This window comes from Felis catus, chromosome A3 (genome assembly GCF_018350175.1).
Source record: "Felis catus isolate Fca126 chromosome A3, F.catus_Fca126_mat1.0, whole genome shotgun sequence".
In the NCBI taxonomy this organism is placed as follows: domain Eukaryota; kingdom Metazoa; phylum Chordata; class Mammalia; order Carnivora; family Felidae; genus Felis; species Felis catus.
Genome location: NC_058370.1, coordinates 23,315,631 through 23,334,396, shown reverse-complemented (window position 1 = coordinate 23,334,396; position 18,766 = coordinate 23,315,631). Strand labels below are relative to the sequence as shown.

At 43.1% G+C, this 18,766-nt stretch overlaps 1 protein-coding gene across 16 annotated transcripts in view; it reads left to right on the top strand.

The window, feature by feature from the left end:
* The window catches only part of CNBD2 (cyclic nucleotide binding domain containing 2), a 65,829-nt gene that overhangs the window by 30,646 nt on the left and 16,417 nt on the right, over positions 1–18,766 (top strand). For all 16 annotated transcript variants that reach the window (XM_045053680.1, XM_045053685.1, XM_045053683.1 and 13 more), the window contains 4 exons: positions 706–862; positions 1,361–1,512; positions 4,096–4,234; positions 13,132–13,246. In XM_045053680.1, coding sequence (XP_044909615.1) covers positions 706–862; positions 1,361–1,512; positions 4,096–4,234; positions 13,132–13,246 — 563 coding nt within the window. The remainder of the gene's footprint in view (positions 1–705; positions 863–1,360; positions 1,513–4,095; positions 4,235–13,131; positions 13,247–18,766) is intronic.

Below are 18,766 nucleotides of genomic sequence, written 5' to 3'. Positions count from 1 at the left end.
ATCTGTCCTTTTTCACTGTGCCTGATAGACACAGCTGGTATTTATTTAATTTATTGAATGAATGAAGGAAATGAATGAATCTTGAAAGAAGTGAAATTTGAACTTACATTTGAAATACAGAAAATTTCCTCCTCTAAGCTTAGGAGAAAACTCCCAGTTTGCTCTGGACCTGGGCACCTCTACCCTAATGGTTTCCAATTGTGTAGTGAGCTCTTAGGGGTTATAACAAGACCCATCTGTCTATCCTTTTCTAGGTATGTTCAGCTGTATTTTACAGACGAGAAACTGAGGCTCAGAGAGAGAATATGAGTGCCCAGTGTCACACAGCTAGTGGCAGAATCAGGACTTGGATCCAGGTCTGACTTGAAAGCCATTGCTCTTCAGCATTTAGCTACTCACTCATTACTTTCAGTACTTGCTCATTTATTCATTCAACTGCTGTTCACTGAGCATTTACTGTATGTCTAAGCAGTCTGACAAAGGCTCTGCTCTCAGGAAGCTACGGTCTGATGGAGGCGGGCGACTAGGTGAGCATTAGTGAAGAGGTCAAGGTTGATGGGGCTGGGCCTGGGCTGCTATGAGGTCCCTTCTAGTCCAGTCTGTGCCTTCATGCTCCAAAGCAAAGAGCACAAGCAGGCCAGAGCTCCTCCCAGGGGACCAGGCTCCCTGCTGCTACTAGATCTACCGGCTTTGGGCTTTTCTCAGGTTTGGTCGCAGACGTGTGATGGTCAAGAAGGGGCAGAGGGGCAACAGCTTTTATTTCATCTACATGGGCACAGTCGCAGTGACTGAGGATGAGGATGGCAGCAGTGCCTTCCTGGACCCCCACCCAACGTTGTTGCACAAGGGCGACTGTTTTGGGGTGAGTACAGGGAAAGGTCTGTTTTCCTGGGGCAGGGTTGGGGGCTTGACGGGACTCTTGGTAGAACAGCCAGGCCCAGTCCTGCCCTCTCCCCTGTGTGAGTCATGCCCTGTTGTGGGTCCCAGCGCCCTTAACCTGTCACCTGCCCATTGACTAGACCAGGTGATGTCCAAGCCTGGCTCCTTCGTCTGTGATGTTTAAAAAGGAATATGTTTCCTGTATAACAACACAGGGATGCAGTGACCCCTTAGTCAGGCTCCTCCAGCTTCCTCTCTCTGGTCTGGTCAAGCCTGTTGCCTCTTTTTCCACAGGCAACATATTAAGAGGGAGGGGATGGGCCTCTAGAGGTGGGGAGTGAGCACAGGGCCAGCCAGGAATCTGCAGTCTGGGGAATAGAGATTTCTGGGGGCTGATGGAAGCAGGAAAGCGGTGGGCAAGGCTGTGAGTAGAAAGCCAGAGGTAGCCTCTCAGTTGCCTTTGCCTGTGTTCACCCAACAGGAATTGGGCCTTATGAGTCCTTCAGTAAGGAGGGCCACCGTGGTCTGTATGGAAGAAACAGAGTTCCTGGTTGTCGACAGAGAAGATTTCTTTGCTAATAAGCTGGATCAGGAATTCCAAAAGGATGCTCAGCATCGGTTTGAATTTTTTAGGTACTCCCATCATCAGCCAACATCTTCCCCCTGGGTGTTTATTAGGTGCCTGACTTTGCCCTAGGCCCAGTGGGAAATAGTGGGTGCTTTTCTTTGTGTCTGGAATGCTCTTGAGATAGGAGACACCTCCCACCCAACTTCTCCATCTAGCAAACTGCTACTGTACCTTCAGGTCTCAGCTCAAACATCCCTTCCTTGTGGGATGGTACTAATAGAATAGCTAACATGTACGGAGCACTTGCTCGGCCAGGCAGGGTGCTAAGCCCCTTGTATCAAGGCTTTTTACCTGTGACATTGTTTCTCTTGTTCTCTCTGGTTTATAGCTAAGAAAACCAAGGCTCCGCATGTTCAATTCACAAGTCCCTGGGCTTCACTGCCCCACCTCACTAACCAACCCCATCTACGCTCACCCAAGAATAGAGAGAGTGCCCCACAGTGCTTCTATCACACCCTGTGTTTCTTTAAAGCCCCAGCCAAACTGTAATTCTTTATTTTTATTTATTTTTTTTTTTAGAGAGAGAGAGAGCGTGCAAGCGAGCACACTTGGGGGGAGAGGCAGAGAGAAGGAGAGAGAGAATCTCAAACAGGTTCTGCACTATCGCAGATCCTGATGTAGGGCTTGAACTCATGAACCATGAGATCATGACCCGAGCCAAGATCAAGAGTTGGACGCTTAACTGACTGAGTTACCCAGGGGCCCTGATTTGTTCTTTCTGAACCAGATTGGCTTCATTTGAATCATCCGTGGGTCAGTGACATTCTGATTGTCTGAGAGTCAAGAAGAAGTTTCCCCCAAAATAAAATCAGGGTACAGTTGGGGGAAAAGGTGACCTGATGCTTGGCTGCAAAAGCAATAGATGTCTGCTTCTGGAGACTTGGGTTCTAGCGCTAACTCAAGTGTGACTCACTGTGTGCTTTCAGCAAGCCTGAGATTCCTTGGGGTTCCTTCATGCTTAGCGCAGAGCCCAACATGGAGCGCAATCTCACAACCGATAGTGAGACCATGACCTGAGCCCAAATCAAGAGTCAGATGCTTAACCGACTGAGCAACCCAGGAGCCCTCAAACTGTATTTCTTTATAATCTTTTAAAAATGTTTATTATTTTTGAGAGAGAGAGAGAGAAGAGCACAAATGGGGGAAGGGCAGGAGAGAGGGAGACACAGAATCCAAAGTAGGCTCCAGGCTTTGAGCTGTCCGCATGGAGCCCGATGTGAGGCTCAAACTCATGAACCGTGCGATCATGACCTGAGCTGAAGTTAGACGCTTAACCGACTGAGCCACCCAGGCACCCTCAAACTGTACTCCTTGATCATATAGTACCACCTTTACAGTTTATATACCCCTCAGGAAGCACTATGGCAGTGAGGGCAGATTGGCACCTTTACCATGGTAACCCTCGTGTTGTCATTGTGCCAAGCACAGGCAGGTGCTCACTTAATCATTTCTAGTTACTTGTCTTTAGGAGAAGACTGAAAATCAAATGCAGTATCTGCACTGGCCCTGAAAATACAGTCTGTAGGGTTGTGCGCCTCTAGAGCAGTGCGGTGAGCAGAGGGCTGCCCTGTGGGGTGGAGTGGAGTGGGAGAGCAGGGGCTGTAAGAGGGGCTGGGGCCTACGAAGGGAGGACTTGGTCCTGCAGAGAGGAACATTTCCTGTCTTCACACAGTTGAAGAATAGGGCTGAGTTGCAATCTCAGCTCTTGGGCTTATTAACCATGTAACCCAAGATGGGTCACCTCCCTTCTCTGAGTGTAGTCTCCTGCTCTGTAAAGTGAGGATAATGATTCATCTCTCCCACATCATCGTAAGGATTGAATGAGATGATTATGGGAAGTGTGTGGCCCCATAGGTGTTCCCTCTGTGGCGACCCTGCTTTCCTTCCTGTGTCTCCAGACCCTTCCTCTTTGGACATGGCACTGTCCCTGTTCCCCCTTGGTGTTGTGGATGGAACTCAGTGCCCTTGATGAGGCCTGAGTCATCCAAGTTCTGGCCTCATAATTTGTTGGAGCTGAGAAAATATGAGATGATTGTTAGCAGCCCCTGTGGGGCTGTGTGTGAGGGAAGGCAAGCCCCTGACTGGTGGTGTAGGAGCTCAGGGAAAGGCGGGGCACTGTGGAGTGGGCCTTCAGTCATAGAAAAAAAAAAAAAGAGGGGAGTACAGACGTTTCCCATTCACTGGCCACAGCCTGGAATATTTGAAGCTAATAGGCTGGAGGAAGCTGGAGTGAGCTGCCCAAACCAAAGGTAAGGTCAGGACTGCTGGGCTGGGGGCAGAATAGTAGGTGAGCTGGAGTGAGGAACTCTCAGTTGCTTGGAATGAGACTAGCCTAGTGAGTACAAGGTTAGGCGATGGAGCCCGGAAGAAGCCCCTGGAGGGAAGAGTGGAAGGAAGAGAAGCAGAGCAGAGGAGAGAACCCCAGGGCGCTGCCACAGGCCAGGGGAGGCAACAGGAGGGCAAGTAAAATCCTCCACCTCGGGCACTTGCAAGAGAGCAAGACAACTTGTTCCCTTTCTGGAAACTGCTGAGAGCAAGGCACATTCTATGATGAGGGCCAATGAATTCTAACAGGATTTTCCCCTCAGGAAGATGGATCTGTTTGAGTCATGGTCTGATGAAAAGCTCTGGAAGCTCGTAACCCTGGGGAAGGTGGAGAAGTTCTCGTATGGCCAGCTGGTCTTAAAAGACTTCATAGAATCACCCTCCATCATGTTTGTCTGCAAGGTGAGAGGTCTAGGATGGGGGAGGGGTGGAATCTGGGAAGGCATGCTTAGTATAATGTCCTGTGGCCACACAGGCAGGGTCTGACCCCTGTTCTGCAACACCTCCTTCTCTGAGCTTCTGTGTGTTAGCTGCAAAAGGCATACCACACCGTTTGGCCTCCCTCCTTCCGAGGGTTGCTGTGAACTTTGGGACACACAGCTGTTATATTAGAAAGAGGGCCACAGGGGTACCTGCTCCTTAAGTTCATATACATGCTTATTTATATACAGATACATACTTAAATTATGCATTTTGGCCCTTGAATCTTAGTGACGCCAGGCGAGTTTTAAAAATTATAATTTTTACTGATTTGAAGGGGCACATGTACCCCAATGTTTATAGCAGTGCTATCAACAATAGCTAAATTATGGAAAGAGCCCAGCTGTCCATCCACTGATGAATGGATAAAGAAGATGTGGTATATATACACAATGGAATACTACTCAGCAATGAAAAAGAATGAAATCTTGCCATTTGCAACAATGTGAATGAAATTGGAGGGTATTATGCTAAGTGAAATTAGTCAGAGAAAGACAAATATACGATTTCACTAATGTGGGTTTTGAGAAACTTAACAGATGAACATAGGGGAAGGGAAGGAAAAATAAGATAAAAACAGAGAGGGAGGTAAACCATAAGAGACTCTTAAATACAGACAACAAACTGAGGATTGCTGGGGGTGAGGGGGTGGGTTAAATGGGTGACAGGCATTAAGCAGGGCACTCTTTGGGATGACCACTAGGTGTCATATGTAAGAGATGAATTACTGGGTTCTACTCCTGAAGCCAAGACTACACTGTATGTTGACTAACTTGAGAATAAAAAAATAAATACATAAAATCATAATTTTTAAATTATAGAAGTGATATGACCACAGCATAAAACAGAGTTCTGGAAAGAGGGAAGAAATCACGCATGAGCTCATCACCTCAGAGTAGATTTTCAGAAGCAGAATTGCATGGTATCATCATTTTTATGAATCTTGGAACAAGTTACTCTCCAAAAAGATCCACTTTATCTAACTTCCAGCTGTGCACACCTTTGCCAGTGCCACACACCTCTGCCAAACTTGCCAGGCATTCTTTCAAAAGTCTTTTTTTTTTTTTTTTTTTTTAAAGTATGCCCAGCGTGGAGCCCAGTGTGGAACTTGAACTCACGACTCTGAGATCAAGACCTGGGCCTAGATCAAGAGTTGGACACTTAAATGACTGAGCCACCCAGGTGCCCCTCAACAATTTTCTTTTACATTTTTTTTAACGTTTTATTTATTTTTGAGAGAGACAGAGACAGAGCGCGAGTGGGGGAGGGGCAGAGAGAGAGGGAGTCACAGAATCTGAAGCAGGTTCCAGGCTCCAAGCTGTCAGCACAGAGCCCGATGCAGGGCTCAAACTTACGAACCGAACCATGAGATCATGACCTGAGCCAAAGTTGGACGCTTAACCGACAGAGCCACCTACGCGCCCCGTCAATTTTATAATGCCACCTTATTGAGGATTTAATTTACATTTTTCCTGATTCCTAGTGAGATTACTCATGTTTGTTTACTGTCTGAATTTTGTCTTTTGTGAATTGCTTTTTGTCTTGTGTCAACTTCTGTGTTGGTTGATAATAAAAAGAAAATCTAACATTTATTGAGTGCATACTATGTCCCAGGTTGTGTGCTTCAAAGGCTTTATTTCATTTTGGCCTCACAGCAGCCCAATGGAGGTTGGTAGTGTTGCTATTCCCATCGTACAGAGGTGGAAACTGAGGCATAGGAAGGTGAAGTGGCTCCTCCAAGATCACACAGTCGATGAGGGGCAGAAGCCAGGTTCAATACAGATCTGTCTGACTATCCAAAGCTCTTCTCAGGAGCTGGGATTTGCAATTTGAGTCCATCTTTCTGTCAGCTGTTGACTCTGCTCAACCCCTCAGTAGTTTTCATGATCACCATGAGAACTACCATTTTTTTGAGGCCCTTTGCTCCTGTGCCACGGGTTCTACTAGTATTGTTAATTTTTGTTTGTTTATTTTGGAACAGGTAATACATGCACATGGTTTGAAATTCAAAAGGTTTAAAAGAGTAATGTTTCCCTCTCACCTCTTTCCCCCTGCCACCCAGTATTCCTCCCCAGAGACAGTCATTGTCACTGCTTTCTCATGTGTCTGTCCTGCATCTATTCTTTGTGTATAGAGGCAAATGCATGTGTATATTTTTTCCTTGTTTTCATAAATGACGTTGTATTATGCAGGCTGTTCTTCACTTTGCTGTTTCAAGAGTGTTTCTGTAGATTGTTCCATATCAGTACATAAAGAACCCACTTGTTCTTTTTTACCACTTGTTCAGGGTTTCACTGTATGCTTGTACTTGAATTTATCTAACCAGTTCCTTATTGATGGATATTTAGGTTGCCCCAATCTTTTGCTATTTCAAACAGTGTTTTGATGAATAACTGTGTACATAGTACCATTTCACTATAGCTCCATCAGGAAGATATTTATTATAATAATAATTATTATTATTAATTTGGGAGAGAGAGTCCACAAGTAGGGGAGAGGGGCAGAGAGAGAGAGAGAGAGGGAGGGATGTTAAGCGGGTCCATGCTCAGTGTGGCGCCCAATGCAGGGCTTGATTCCACAACCCTGGGATCATGGCCTGAGCCAAAATCAAGAGTTGGATGCTCAATCGACTAAGCCACCCAGGCACTCCTGAGGAAGATATTATTATTCCAAGTTTACAAATGAGGCAGTTGAAGTTAAGATACCTTAAGAAAGGCCATCCAAACTTTTAGTATCTCCCATATATCTGTTGCTCATATTAAGCTAGCAGACATTTGTTGAGTTTGTGCGAAGGTTGATTCATGCTCTGGAGGGATATGAAGATGGAAAAGACTGTTTCTCTCTGTTTATATGTCTCTTCCATTAGGTTCTGAGCAGAGACAAAATTGTCTCTGCCAACTACCAAGTGATTAGCACAAACTTTTTGAGTTCTCGGGACTCAAGAGGGGGAATCTCTCTTAAGGCTGGAGGTTGTAAGGAAGGCTTCCTGAAGGAGGTGAGGCAGGAGTTGAGCCTTGAAGTATTGGACAATTAAACAAAAGAAGGAGGCAAGATTGGTTGTGTGCTGGAGCTGGCTCTTACTGGGCTGTGAGAGCTGATTAAGTTTCAGGAATTTTCCAAGGTAATAAATACAATAGTTATTAAAAATGAAATTACATAGGGGTGCCTGGGTGGTTTAGTCAGTTAAACATCTGACTCTTGGTTTCGGCTGAGGTCATGATCTTACGGTTTGTGAGAGTGAGCCCCACGGTGGGCTCTGCACAGACAGTGTGGAGCCTACATGGGATTCTCTCCTTCCCTATCTCTACCCTCCTCTACTCACACACACTCTCTCTCTCTCTCAGAACAAATAAATAAACTTTAAAAAATTAAAATAAACTATTCATCATAGATTCATCAGAGAAGTTACATTGTTGATGAACAGGCAACATTCTGGTACGTGTAGCACTAAAACTAAAGAAGGTTCCCATTTAATGAACATAATTTATACAAAGGTGAGAAGTAGTTTGCCAGTAGATTACAAACTATTCTTAATAATATTAAATATATCGGGAGGCTGGTTCAGTTGGTTAAGCATCTGACTTCTGCTCAGGTCATGATCTTGTGGTTTGTGCGTCCCAGCCCTGCATCAGACTCTGTGCTGACAGCTCAGAGCCTGGAGCCTGCTTCGGATTCTGTGTCTCCCTCTCTCTCTGTGCCCCTCCCCCACTTGCACTCTGTCTCTCTCTGTCTCTCAAAAATAGACACTAAAAAAGACTTTTTAAAAATGTATTGGGAGAAGTATGGATTGGATGCAACTTAATTTGTCAAATCACAGTTGACTTGTGACTATAGATCGGCCATGGTTACAAGAATTCAGCCAGAGCCCACAACAGTCTTCTGTGAGAATCCATTGGCTATATGCAACCTCTTTAAAAAATTTTTATTTTAAGCAGGCTCCACACCCAATGTGGGGCTCGAACTCAGGACCCTGAGATCTAGAGCCTCATGCTCTACCAACTGAGCCAGTCAGGCACCCTTATATATAGGAACTTTCAATAAGAGTACAGTATATTTTATTATTTCTGAATTGTGTGTAACACACCCTTTATAAGAGTAAGGTTTATAGACATGCATACATTTTCCCAGAGAGCCGATTATTAAACTTATCACTAGGGGTGTGTTTGTGTTGTTAATTCTGGGTTCAGTCCTAGAGTAGGGAGTCAAGACTAGCTTAACATAAGCAGAAGGGGAGTTACTGCCGGATGTTGAATGGCTAACAGACTTACTGGTGAGGGGGAGGCCTGAAGGAACAGAACTTCAACTGAACATGACCCCCACGTGACCCCAAGTCAGAGTCCAGAACTGGACAGTCAGAGGTGCTGCTGCTCCTGCCACATTCAGGAAGCCACGTCCGTAGCCACTGCCTCCACAAACACAGTAGATATCCTGCAGTCCAAAACCAAGCCTTGCCCAAGTGCATCTGGGCAGTGGAACCCAAATCACTTCTTAGGTGCGAGGGGGCTTCGGAGATGTTTGGGAGTGTTTGGCTTGCAGCCTCTACACTATAAGGGATTGGACACACAGGATCTGACCCAAAGGATGGTCATGTGAGGAGAGCAGGGAGAACCTAGAAGAGAGAATGGTAGTGCCAAACCCTGAAGGCCAGCCTGAGTATTTTGCAATTCCTTCTCCTCCCTGACATCTGCAAGACTTGCTCTAATCAAATGATTACATCTTTTTTTTTTTTAATTTTTTTTTTCAACATTTATTTATTTTTGGGACAGAGAGAGACAGAGCATGAACGGGGGAGGGGCAGAGAGAGAGGGAGACACAGAATCGGAAACAGGCTCCAGGCTCTGAGCCATCAGCCCAGAGCCCGACGCGGGGCTCGAACTCACGGACCGCGAGATCGTGACCTGGCTGAAGTCGGACGCTTAACCGACTGCGCCACCCAGGCGCCCCAAATGATTACATCTTGACCGGCAGAAAGTTCTGTGTTAGCCTCCATTTCTTTGTCCATAAGACAGAATGAACTACTTACCTCATAAAGTCTGTTATAAGGATGAGAGTCTAGCCCAGATTTACTCGGTTCACATTCATCCTCGAGTCCAGTGGTTCTAAGTATCGTCACTGAATCAGCAGCATCTGTATCACCTGGGAAGTTACTAACAATGCAGATTCTCAGGACTACCCAAGAGCTGTTCAATCCAAAACTCAGAGGTGGTGGCTCAGTAATCTGTCTTGACAAGCCTTCCAGGTGATTCTGATGCACATTAAACGTGGAGAACTCTGACTTAAGGAAAGAGTTTTTCCAGATTTGAGTAAGCATGAAGAACATTTAGGGGACTTCCTAAAAAGGCAAATTTCTGCCAGACCCCAGAGATTCTTATTCATTAACCTGGCCATCTGCATTTGAATAAGCGTAGAGGGTGAATCTAATGCAGGTGCCCTTGAACTTTATTCTGAGAAAAATAATGCAGATGTTACAAAGTGACAGCAAGGAGGGAGCATCCTGGCTGGTAGGTGAGTTTGATCTGTCCTTTACAGTGTTTTATTGAAAGTTGATTTAATCATTATTGTGAAGATTGTAAATAAAATTTCAGATTTCTGGCTTCTTTTGAATATTCAGAAGATCAGGCAACACCAGGCTGTATTGTGATGTGGCCCCCTCTGGCTGGAGTTGAAAAGCACCTGACCTTTCTAAAGGGACTGCTCTTTTGTCCCATTTTCATTTCCTGCCAGGCCAGCTGCTAGAACATTCATTCATCTGAGACTGGGAGGTCCCGACCCCTGTAGTTCACAAATATGGCCACTGGAGGGTCATAGCAGGGAGGGGCCTGGGTGTCCTGGACCTGGGAAAGTTAGGGAAGGTGATTTCCTATTGGCTTAGAAAACATAGTTAATGCCCATAACCAATTCATTTGGAACAATTTATCATTTGGGGACACATGGTGAAATTGTTTTCTACACAGGTACACATGGGGTTAAACACCCACGAGAGCCTGAGAAGAAAATGTTCACCTGTGTTTCTCTGGCACCTGCAGTCCTTGTTGATCAATGTTGAGTAAATGTTCACTAAGCCTCCAAGACCAACACCTGGCATATCATAAGGGCTTAATAAATGTCTATCCCTTCTCTTTCCTCTTCAACAGTAGTTGGGCTTGAACCTTAAGTATAATGTGTCTCTTACAGTTCCTACTAAAAAAAGGTAATGTTTTATATAGATATGAAATAAAAAAGAAAATGACATATCTTTCCTGCCAGATTAGAAAAAAATAAAAAAGATTGTGAAAGCCCAGCTTTCAATGTAATACAAAGATACAACAGGCTCTGTTATACACTGTTGGAGTGTAAACTAACATTTCTGCAAGGCAGTTTGGCAATGTGTGTCAACATTTAAAACATACATGCTTGTAGGAAACAATCCCAAGGGATAATCAAACATGCGCATTATATTAGGATGAACAAGGTTATGTTGCAATTCTAAGCAATCCTCAAATCTCAGTGGATTAACTAACAAAGACGCATTCCTTCATCCCCACTACTTGATCAGCAGGAGGCCTTGCTTTCTATGGTCACTCAGGGACCCAGGCCACTGGAGACTATCTTCACCTATGCTTCCATGGTCCATAGGACAGGGGAAGGTAATGTTGAGAATCAAGCATGGGCTGTTAACGTTTCCACTCACATTGTCAGAGTCACTTTGCTTAGGAAAGTGGCCAATGCAAGTAAGAAGGCCATATCTGATTAAAAGTAAAAAAACAATCCTGACTTATGCTTAGGGGGAGAACTTGAGATTTGTGAACTAAATGACCACTCTAGGCATTAAGATGTGTGTACAAGATTATCAGTTAAAGTTGCTGTCACAGAAACCCAACTGCAGTGGCTTAGTGAATAGTAATTTCCTTTTGTCTTGCAGTAGAGAGGCTAGAATTAAGCAATCCAGGGCTAGAACAGCTGTTTGGGGAAATCTTCAAGACCCCAGTTCCCTTCTAGCATCTCCCCTCATCGTCCACAGCATATAGCTTTCATCCTAATGGTCACGATGTGACTATTTCATTCCAGCCATCACATATGAGTTTTATGCAGAGGTAAGGGGGAAAGACAACCACAGGTTTCCAGGGAGTTTTATCCATCAGCCTTCCACTTATATGTCAGTAGCCAGAACGGGGTCACTGCTACCCCCAGTGCAGGAGAGTTTGGAAAGGCGGTGAGTTTTGTAAACTGGAGATTTTACTGTCCTGAACAAGATCAGAATTATATATATAATACTGACAGAAAGAACTGAATATTAATCTTCAAAAATATTTCCTTGAGGTGTAACATGTGTGCGATAAAGAAATCTAAACTTTACAGCTTAGTGAATTGTTATATATGTATATATCTGTGTAAGCATCACCCAAATCAAGATAGAGATCATTTCTAGTACCCTAGAAAGCTCCCTTGTACACTTTCCCAGGCAAACTCCCACCCCCCCAACCAAAGATAACCACAAAGTCGGAAGATTACTTTTGACTGTTCTTTTTAAAAATTTTTTTTAACATTTATTTATTTTTGAGAGACAGAGACAGAGCATGAGCAGGGGAGGGGCAGAGAGAGAGAGGCACAGAATCTAAAGCAGGCTTCAGGCCCTGAGCTGTCAGCACAGAGCCCAACGCGGGGCTCAAACCCACAAACTGCAAGATCATGACCTGAGCCGAAGTCGGACACTTAATTGACTGAGCCACAGGCGCCCTTTTACCTGTTCTTGAACTTCATATAAATGAAGTCATACAGAATGTGTTCTTTGTGTCTGACTTCTTTTGCTCAACTATTTCCTATTTTAAATTGTATGTAAGTTATGGCATACATAGAATAATATGCAATCACTAAAAATAATAACGTTACCATATTACTTGGCATGAAATGATGTCCTTGATATATTATTGAGTTCTTTAAAAAGGTTACAATGATCTCTTTACATAAAGAGACTCATTTATGAAAAAAATATTAATGTATTATGTTTACAGAGAAAAGTTTGAAACAATATTCACCAAAATGCTACTTGTTATTTCTGGGTGTTAGGATGAAAATAGTTTTGACTTTCTTTATGCTCTTCTGTTTGGTTTGAATATTTTTAAAACTTTTAATTTTGGAATGGTTTTAAATTTATAGAAAATTTGCAGGAACAGTGCAAAGAATTCCTGTATAAACTTCATCCAGATTCACCAATTGCTAACATTTTGCCACATTTGCTTCTCTCTCTCTCTCTCTCTCTCTCTTTCTCTGCCTGAATCATTTGAGAGTTAAATATCATTTGTTACACTCACTTACCCCTATATACTTAAGGGATTATTTTCTTTAAATTTTTTTCAATGTTTATTGATTTTTGAGAGAGAGTGACAGAGCATGAGTGGGAGAGGGTCAGAGAGAGGGGGACACAGAATCTGAAACAGGCTCCAGGCTCTGAGCTGTCAGCACAGAGCCTGACATGGGGCTCGAAATCACAAACTATGAGATCATGATCTGAGCTGAAGTCGGACACTCAACCGACTAAACCACCCCTTAAGTGATTATTTTCACCAATTGTCCCAATCATATTCTCTATGGTGATTTTTCTCCCAATGCCAACATTTATTTAGTTCTTATGCCTATTTAGCTATTTGAACTTGTGATGAGTACATAACATTTTCATTAAAAAAAAGAAGGAAAGAAAAAAAGAAAAAGGAACGCGAAACCACTTGCATTAAGCCAAGTAAACTGGGGTAAGATGCAATAGAGAGAGCTTATCTTCAAAGCCTGGCCTGCCTGGAGCCTCAGGAGTTAGCCCCATTGTTTGTGTCCCTTGATGTTTCCAGGGCAGCTGTGAAGTCCTGCGTCTGATAGACCTTGGGACCTCGCCTTTCTACTACAAGTGGATCTGGCAGCATCTGGAGCTGATAGACGACACATCTCTGAAGACCCACCTCAATGGTAACTGGCAGCTGCGCACAGCAGGGGGCGCCTGGGCCCTTCTGCTTCCAGTTCTCAGCCCATAGACTCTTAGACCTCTAGAGCTAGAAAGGCCCTGCAGGATGTCTGGTTTGATCCCCTCTTCTCCCAGCTGTGCAAACGTGGCCCACATGGCCCTGCCAGGAGAGGCTCCTGCCCCCCCTCCAGCTCCTCCTTTGTAGGCTTTCCCTTTGAGGGAGAGGGGTGGAAAGGAGCCTGGAGCTTGACTGAGCTGGGTTTGAATCTCACTGATTAGCTGAGTGACTCTGACGAGTACTTAAAGGGTCTAGGCCTGGTTTCTTCATATCTGTCATGGTAGTGTCATGGTTAGGAGCATAGACCCGGGAGCCAAACTGCTTGTGTTTGAATCCAGGGTCCTCCTCTTATGGGCTGTGTGATACTGGGCAAGTGACTGTGTCCCTGTGGATCAGTTCCTTCAGACTCCATAAAACAAGTTCATAGGCTTGTTATGAAATTAAGCAAATGGATATATAAAGCTCTTAGAACACTGCCTGCATTAGTGTATAGTAGATGTTTGTTATCTTTATCACAGGGGTTACTAGGGAAGCTGAATCAAATTGTGTATGGACAGGGCCTGTTAGTGCTCAGGAAATGTCATTTCTCTTCTCATGTCAGTTTTTTTCCCTCTCTTTTCCACTGCCAATCCACCAGAGAAAAAGCTGCATCCCATAACATTTTTTACCCAAAATTTATTTTTTGTGGCAAAATACACATAGCATAAAATTTTCTGAACCATTTTTAAACATACAATTCAATGGTATTAAATATCTTCATACTATTGTACAGCCACCACCACCATCCATTTCTTTAACTTTTTTCATTTTGTAAAACTGAAACTATACCTATTAACTGATCATTTCCTCCTCCCCCTAGCCTCTGGCAACCACCATTCTACTGTCTACCTTTATGCTTTTGACTACTCTAAGTGCCTCATATAAGTGGAAGCATACAGTTTTTGTCTTTTTGTGATTAGCTTATTTCACTTAGCATAATGCCCTCAAGCTTCATCTATATTGTAGTGTGTCAGAATTTCCTTCCTTTTTAAGCCTGAATAATATTCCATTGTGTGTATATATATATCTATATATCTATATATATATATATCACATTTTGTTTATCCATTCATCCATCGATGGACACTTGAGTTACGTCCACATTTTAGCGATAGTGAATAATGAGCATGAGTGTACAGTTATCTGAGACCGTTTTCTTTTGAATATACATCCGGAAGTGGAATTGCTGGGTCATATGGTAATTCCATTTTTAATCTTTTTAAGGAATCTCCATACTGTGTTCCATAGTGGCTGCACCATTTTACATTCCTGCCAACAATGCACAAGCGTTCCAATTTCTCCACATCTTCAGCAGCACTTGTTATTTTCTGTTTTTTTTTAATGTTTATTTTTGAGAGAGAGAGAGAGAGAGAGAGAGTGCACATGCATGCACACAGGGAAGGGGCAGAGAAAGAAGGAGAGAGAGAATTCCAAGCAGGCTCTGTACTGTCAGCACAGAGCCCTACACAGGGCTGGAACTCACAAACCATGAGATCATGACCTGAACTGAAATCGAGAGTTGAATGCTTAACCAACTGAGCCACCCAGGTGCCCCTCTTTGTTGTTGTTGTTTTAAAAAAATTTTTTTCAACGTTTTTTATTTATTTTTGGGACAGAGAGAGACAGAGCATGAACGGGGGAGGGGCAGAGAGAGAGGGAGACACAGAATCGGAAACAGGCTCCAGGCTCCGAGCCATCAGCCCAGAGCCTGACGCGGGGCCCGAACTCATGGACCGCGAGATCGTGACCTGGCTGAAGTCGGACGCTTAACCGACTGCGCCACCCAGGCGCCCCTGTTGTTGTTGTTTTAAATGATATTGATCCTAATGGATATGAGATAGTATCTTGTAGTTTTGATTTATATTTCCCTACTAATTATTATTATCATTTTTTATGTGTTTATTGTCCATTCATATATCTTCTTTGTAGAAAAGTCTATGCAAGTTCTCTGCCCATTTTAAAATCTGCTTGTCTGTTTTTTTTGTTAAGTTTTAGGAATTTCCTGTGTATTCTGGATGTCAATCCCTTATCAGTTATGTGGTTTACAAATATTTTATCTCATTCCATGGACTGCCTTTTTACTCTGCTGATATTGTCTTTTGCACAAATTTTTTACATTTTCATAAAGTCCAATTTGTCCATTTTTTTTCTTTTATTGCCAGTGCCTTTAGTATGTATCCAAGAAATCACTGCCAAATCCAATGTTGTGATGCTTTTGCCCTATGTTTTCTTTCAAGAGTTTTATAGTTTTAGACCTTACATTTAGGTTTTTGATCCATTTTGAGTTAATTTTTATATGTGGTATGAGGTAAGGGTCTAAATTCATTCTTGGGCATGTGGATATTCAATTTTCCCAGCACCATTTATTGAAAAGACTGTTCTTTCCCCCATTGAATAGTCTTGGCACCTTGGCTAAAATCATTTTACCATATATCTGAGGGTTTATCTCTGGGCCTTTATTTCATTCTTTTGGCTTATATGCCTGTCTTTATGCCAATACTACACTGCTTTGATTACTGTAGTTTTGTAGTAAGTTTTGAAATCAGGAAGTGTGAGCCCTTCTGCTTTGTTCTTTTTCAAAATTGTTTTGGCTATCTGGGGTCCCTTGAGATTTCATATGAATTTTAGGATGAGTTTTTTATTTCTGCAAAAAAGTCATTGGGATATTTTTAAAAAATATTGAGAGAGAGAGAGAGAGAGAGAGAGCGCACAAGCAGGAGAGGTGCAGAGAAAGAGGGGGACAGAGGATCTGAAGTGGGCTCTGTGCTGACAGCAGAAAGCCTGATGCAGGGCTCGAACTCATGAACCATGAGATCATGACCTGAACCAAAGTTGGATGCTTAACCGACTGAGCCACCCAGGTGCCCTGTCATATGGGTCATTGGGGTTTTAATAGGGATTGCATTGAATCTGTACCTCCATCTGAGTGGTATTGAAATCTTAACACTACTCAGTCTTCCAATCCATAAACATGCATTGTGTTTCCATTTATTATACCTTGATCTTCAGAGTTCTTTCTTTGTGCATCTCTGTGCTCTCTGGTACTCTGCTTTGTGAACTCTTGCTGTCTTGTCCTCCCTAGATTCTCAGTTCTGTCTCATCAATTCAGGGAAACTTATGGGATCCACCTGGGTTCCCCCTCCCTGCAACATGGCCCAGAAAACCTCCAAAAACTCTAGGCAGTAAGCTAGAGCAATAGTAGGGCTCACCCCATTTGTTTTCTATCTTACAGGGATGATTGTTCTTCATGGCCTGATGCCCAATATCTTGAAAGCCATTTTTTTCATACATTTATGCCGGTTTTTTAAAGTAGTTTCAGGTGGGAGAGTAAGTCTAGTCCTTGTTAATTCATTTGGCTGGAAGCAGAAGTCTAGATCTGTGTTTCTTTCTTTCTTTTTTTTTTTTTTAATCTGTGTTTCTTAATAGCTGAGTTTTATCCTACTGTATGTATACACCACAATTATTAAAGCAATGACCTTTTACAGATATTTTGAGTTATTTCCAATTTTTCACTATTACCCTAATGTGGTGAATTTCATCGTGTATTTATCTTTGCATATGTGTACAAGGCAACATTGTATAAAATCTTAGAATTACTGAATCGAGTAATTGATCCAGTGCATGCTGGCCATGCACACCTAAAATATTGATAGATATTGACAAAAAAGCCTTGTAAAAAGGTTTATTCAGGGCTTTTTGTATGTTCTCTGATAATCTAGGCCTATTCTTTATAGATTTTGGAATTATTTCTATTAACATTAATTTTAATAGTTGACTCTAACACTGAAGATCTGTTTTTATTTTTTTATTAAAATTTTTAAAAATGTTTATTTACTTTTGAGAGAGCACCCATTCGAGAGCATACAGAGAGGGAGACAGAGGATCTGAAGTGGGCTCTGTACTGACAGCAGAGAGCCCCATGCCGGGGTTGAACCCATAAACCAACTCTGAGGTCATGACCTGAGCTGAAAGTCAGCTGCTTAACTGACTGAGCCACCTAGGCACCCTTAATATATATATATATGTTTATTTGTTTAAAAAGTTTTTAATGTTTATTTTTATTTTATTTTTGAGAGAGAGAGAGAGAGAGAGAGAGAGAGAGAGGTGGGGGGGGGAGGGGCAGAGCCCAAGCAGGGGAGGGGCAGAGAGAGAGGGAAGGAGACACAGAATCCAAAGCAGGCTCCAGACTCTGAGCTGTCACCAGAGACCCTGACGTGGGGCTTGAACTCACAGACTGTGAGATCATGACCTAAGCTCAAGTCAGATGCTTAACCGACTGAGCCACCCAGGCGCTCCTCATGTTTATTTATTTTTGAGAGAGGGATAGAGTGCACACACATGCGAGTGCACATGTGTGCAAGTTGGGGAGGGGCAGGGAGAGAGGGGGACAGAGGATCCCAAGCGGGTCATGCTGACAGCAGAGAACCTGATGTGGGACTCGAACTCACCAGCTGTGAGATTATGACCTGATCCAAAGTCAGAGGCTTAATCGACTGAGCCACTCAAGTGCCCCAGGAGATCTATCTTTAAAATCAAAGTTACAGATATTTAATTTTCAAACAATAAAATGCACACATTTTAAATGTGTAGTTCAATGAATTTTGACAAATTTATATCTGTGGTAATTGCGACAGTCAAGTTACAGAACATTTCCATCCCCCCAAAATTTCCCTTGTGTCCTTTCCCAGTAAATTCCTACCCTTCATCTCGACCCTAGGTGACCACTGATCTGCTTTCTATTGCAATAGGTTAGATCTGTCTTTCCTAGGGTTTCATATAAATGGAACCATACAATATGTACTCTTTTGTGCCTAGCTTCTTTTCATTCAGCATTGTGTTCTGAGTAGTTGGTTTCCTCCTTTTTATTTCTGAGTAGTATTCCCTTGGTGATCTTGTTAACTCTCATAGAGAGGATATTAAGTGCACTGTGCAGGGTGTAGCACATACTTTATCTGTAATTCTTTTTTTTTTAAATTTTTTAAAATGTTTATTTATTTTTGAGAGCGAGAGAGACAGAGTGTGAGTGGGGAGGAGCAGAGAGACAGAGACAGAATCTGAAGCAGGCTCCAGGCTCTGAGTTGTCAGCACAGAGCCTGACGTTGGGCTTGAATCACATGACCATAAGACCATGACCTGAGCTGAAGTCAGATGCTTCACCGACTGAGCCACCCAGGTGCTCCTATCTGTAATTCTTATAATAATCCTATGAGGGTGCTGGAAAATTACCTCATCCAAGATTCTCTGGCTCGTCATTTATTTATCTTTTATTGCTGCCTCTGTCCCCCGTCCCAGATACATATGATCATATGATCTGTTAGTGGAAAGACAGAAGCTGTTCTTTTTTTTTTTTTTTAAGAGAGAGAGAGCACAAGTGAGCAAGGGGAAGAGAGAATCAGTCCCAAAAGAGGCAGAGTGGGAGAGAGAAAGA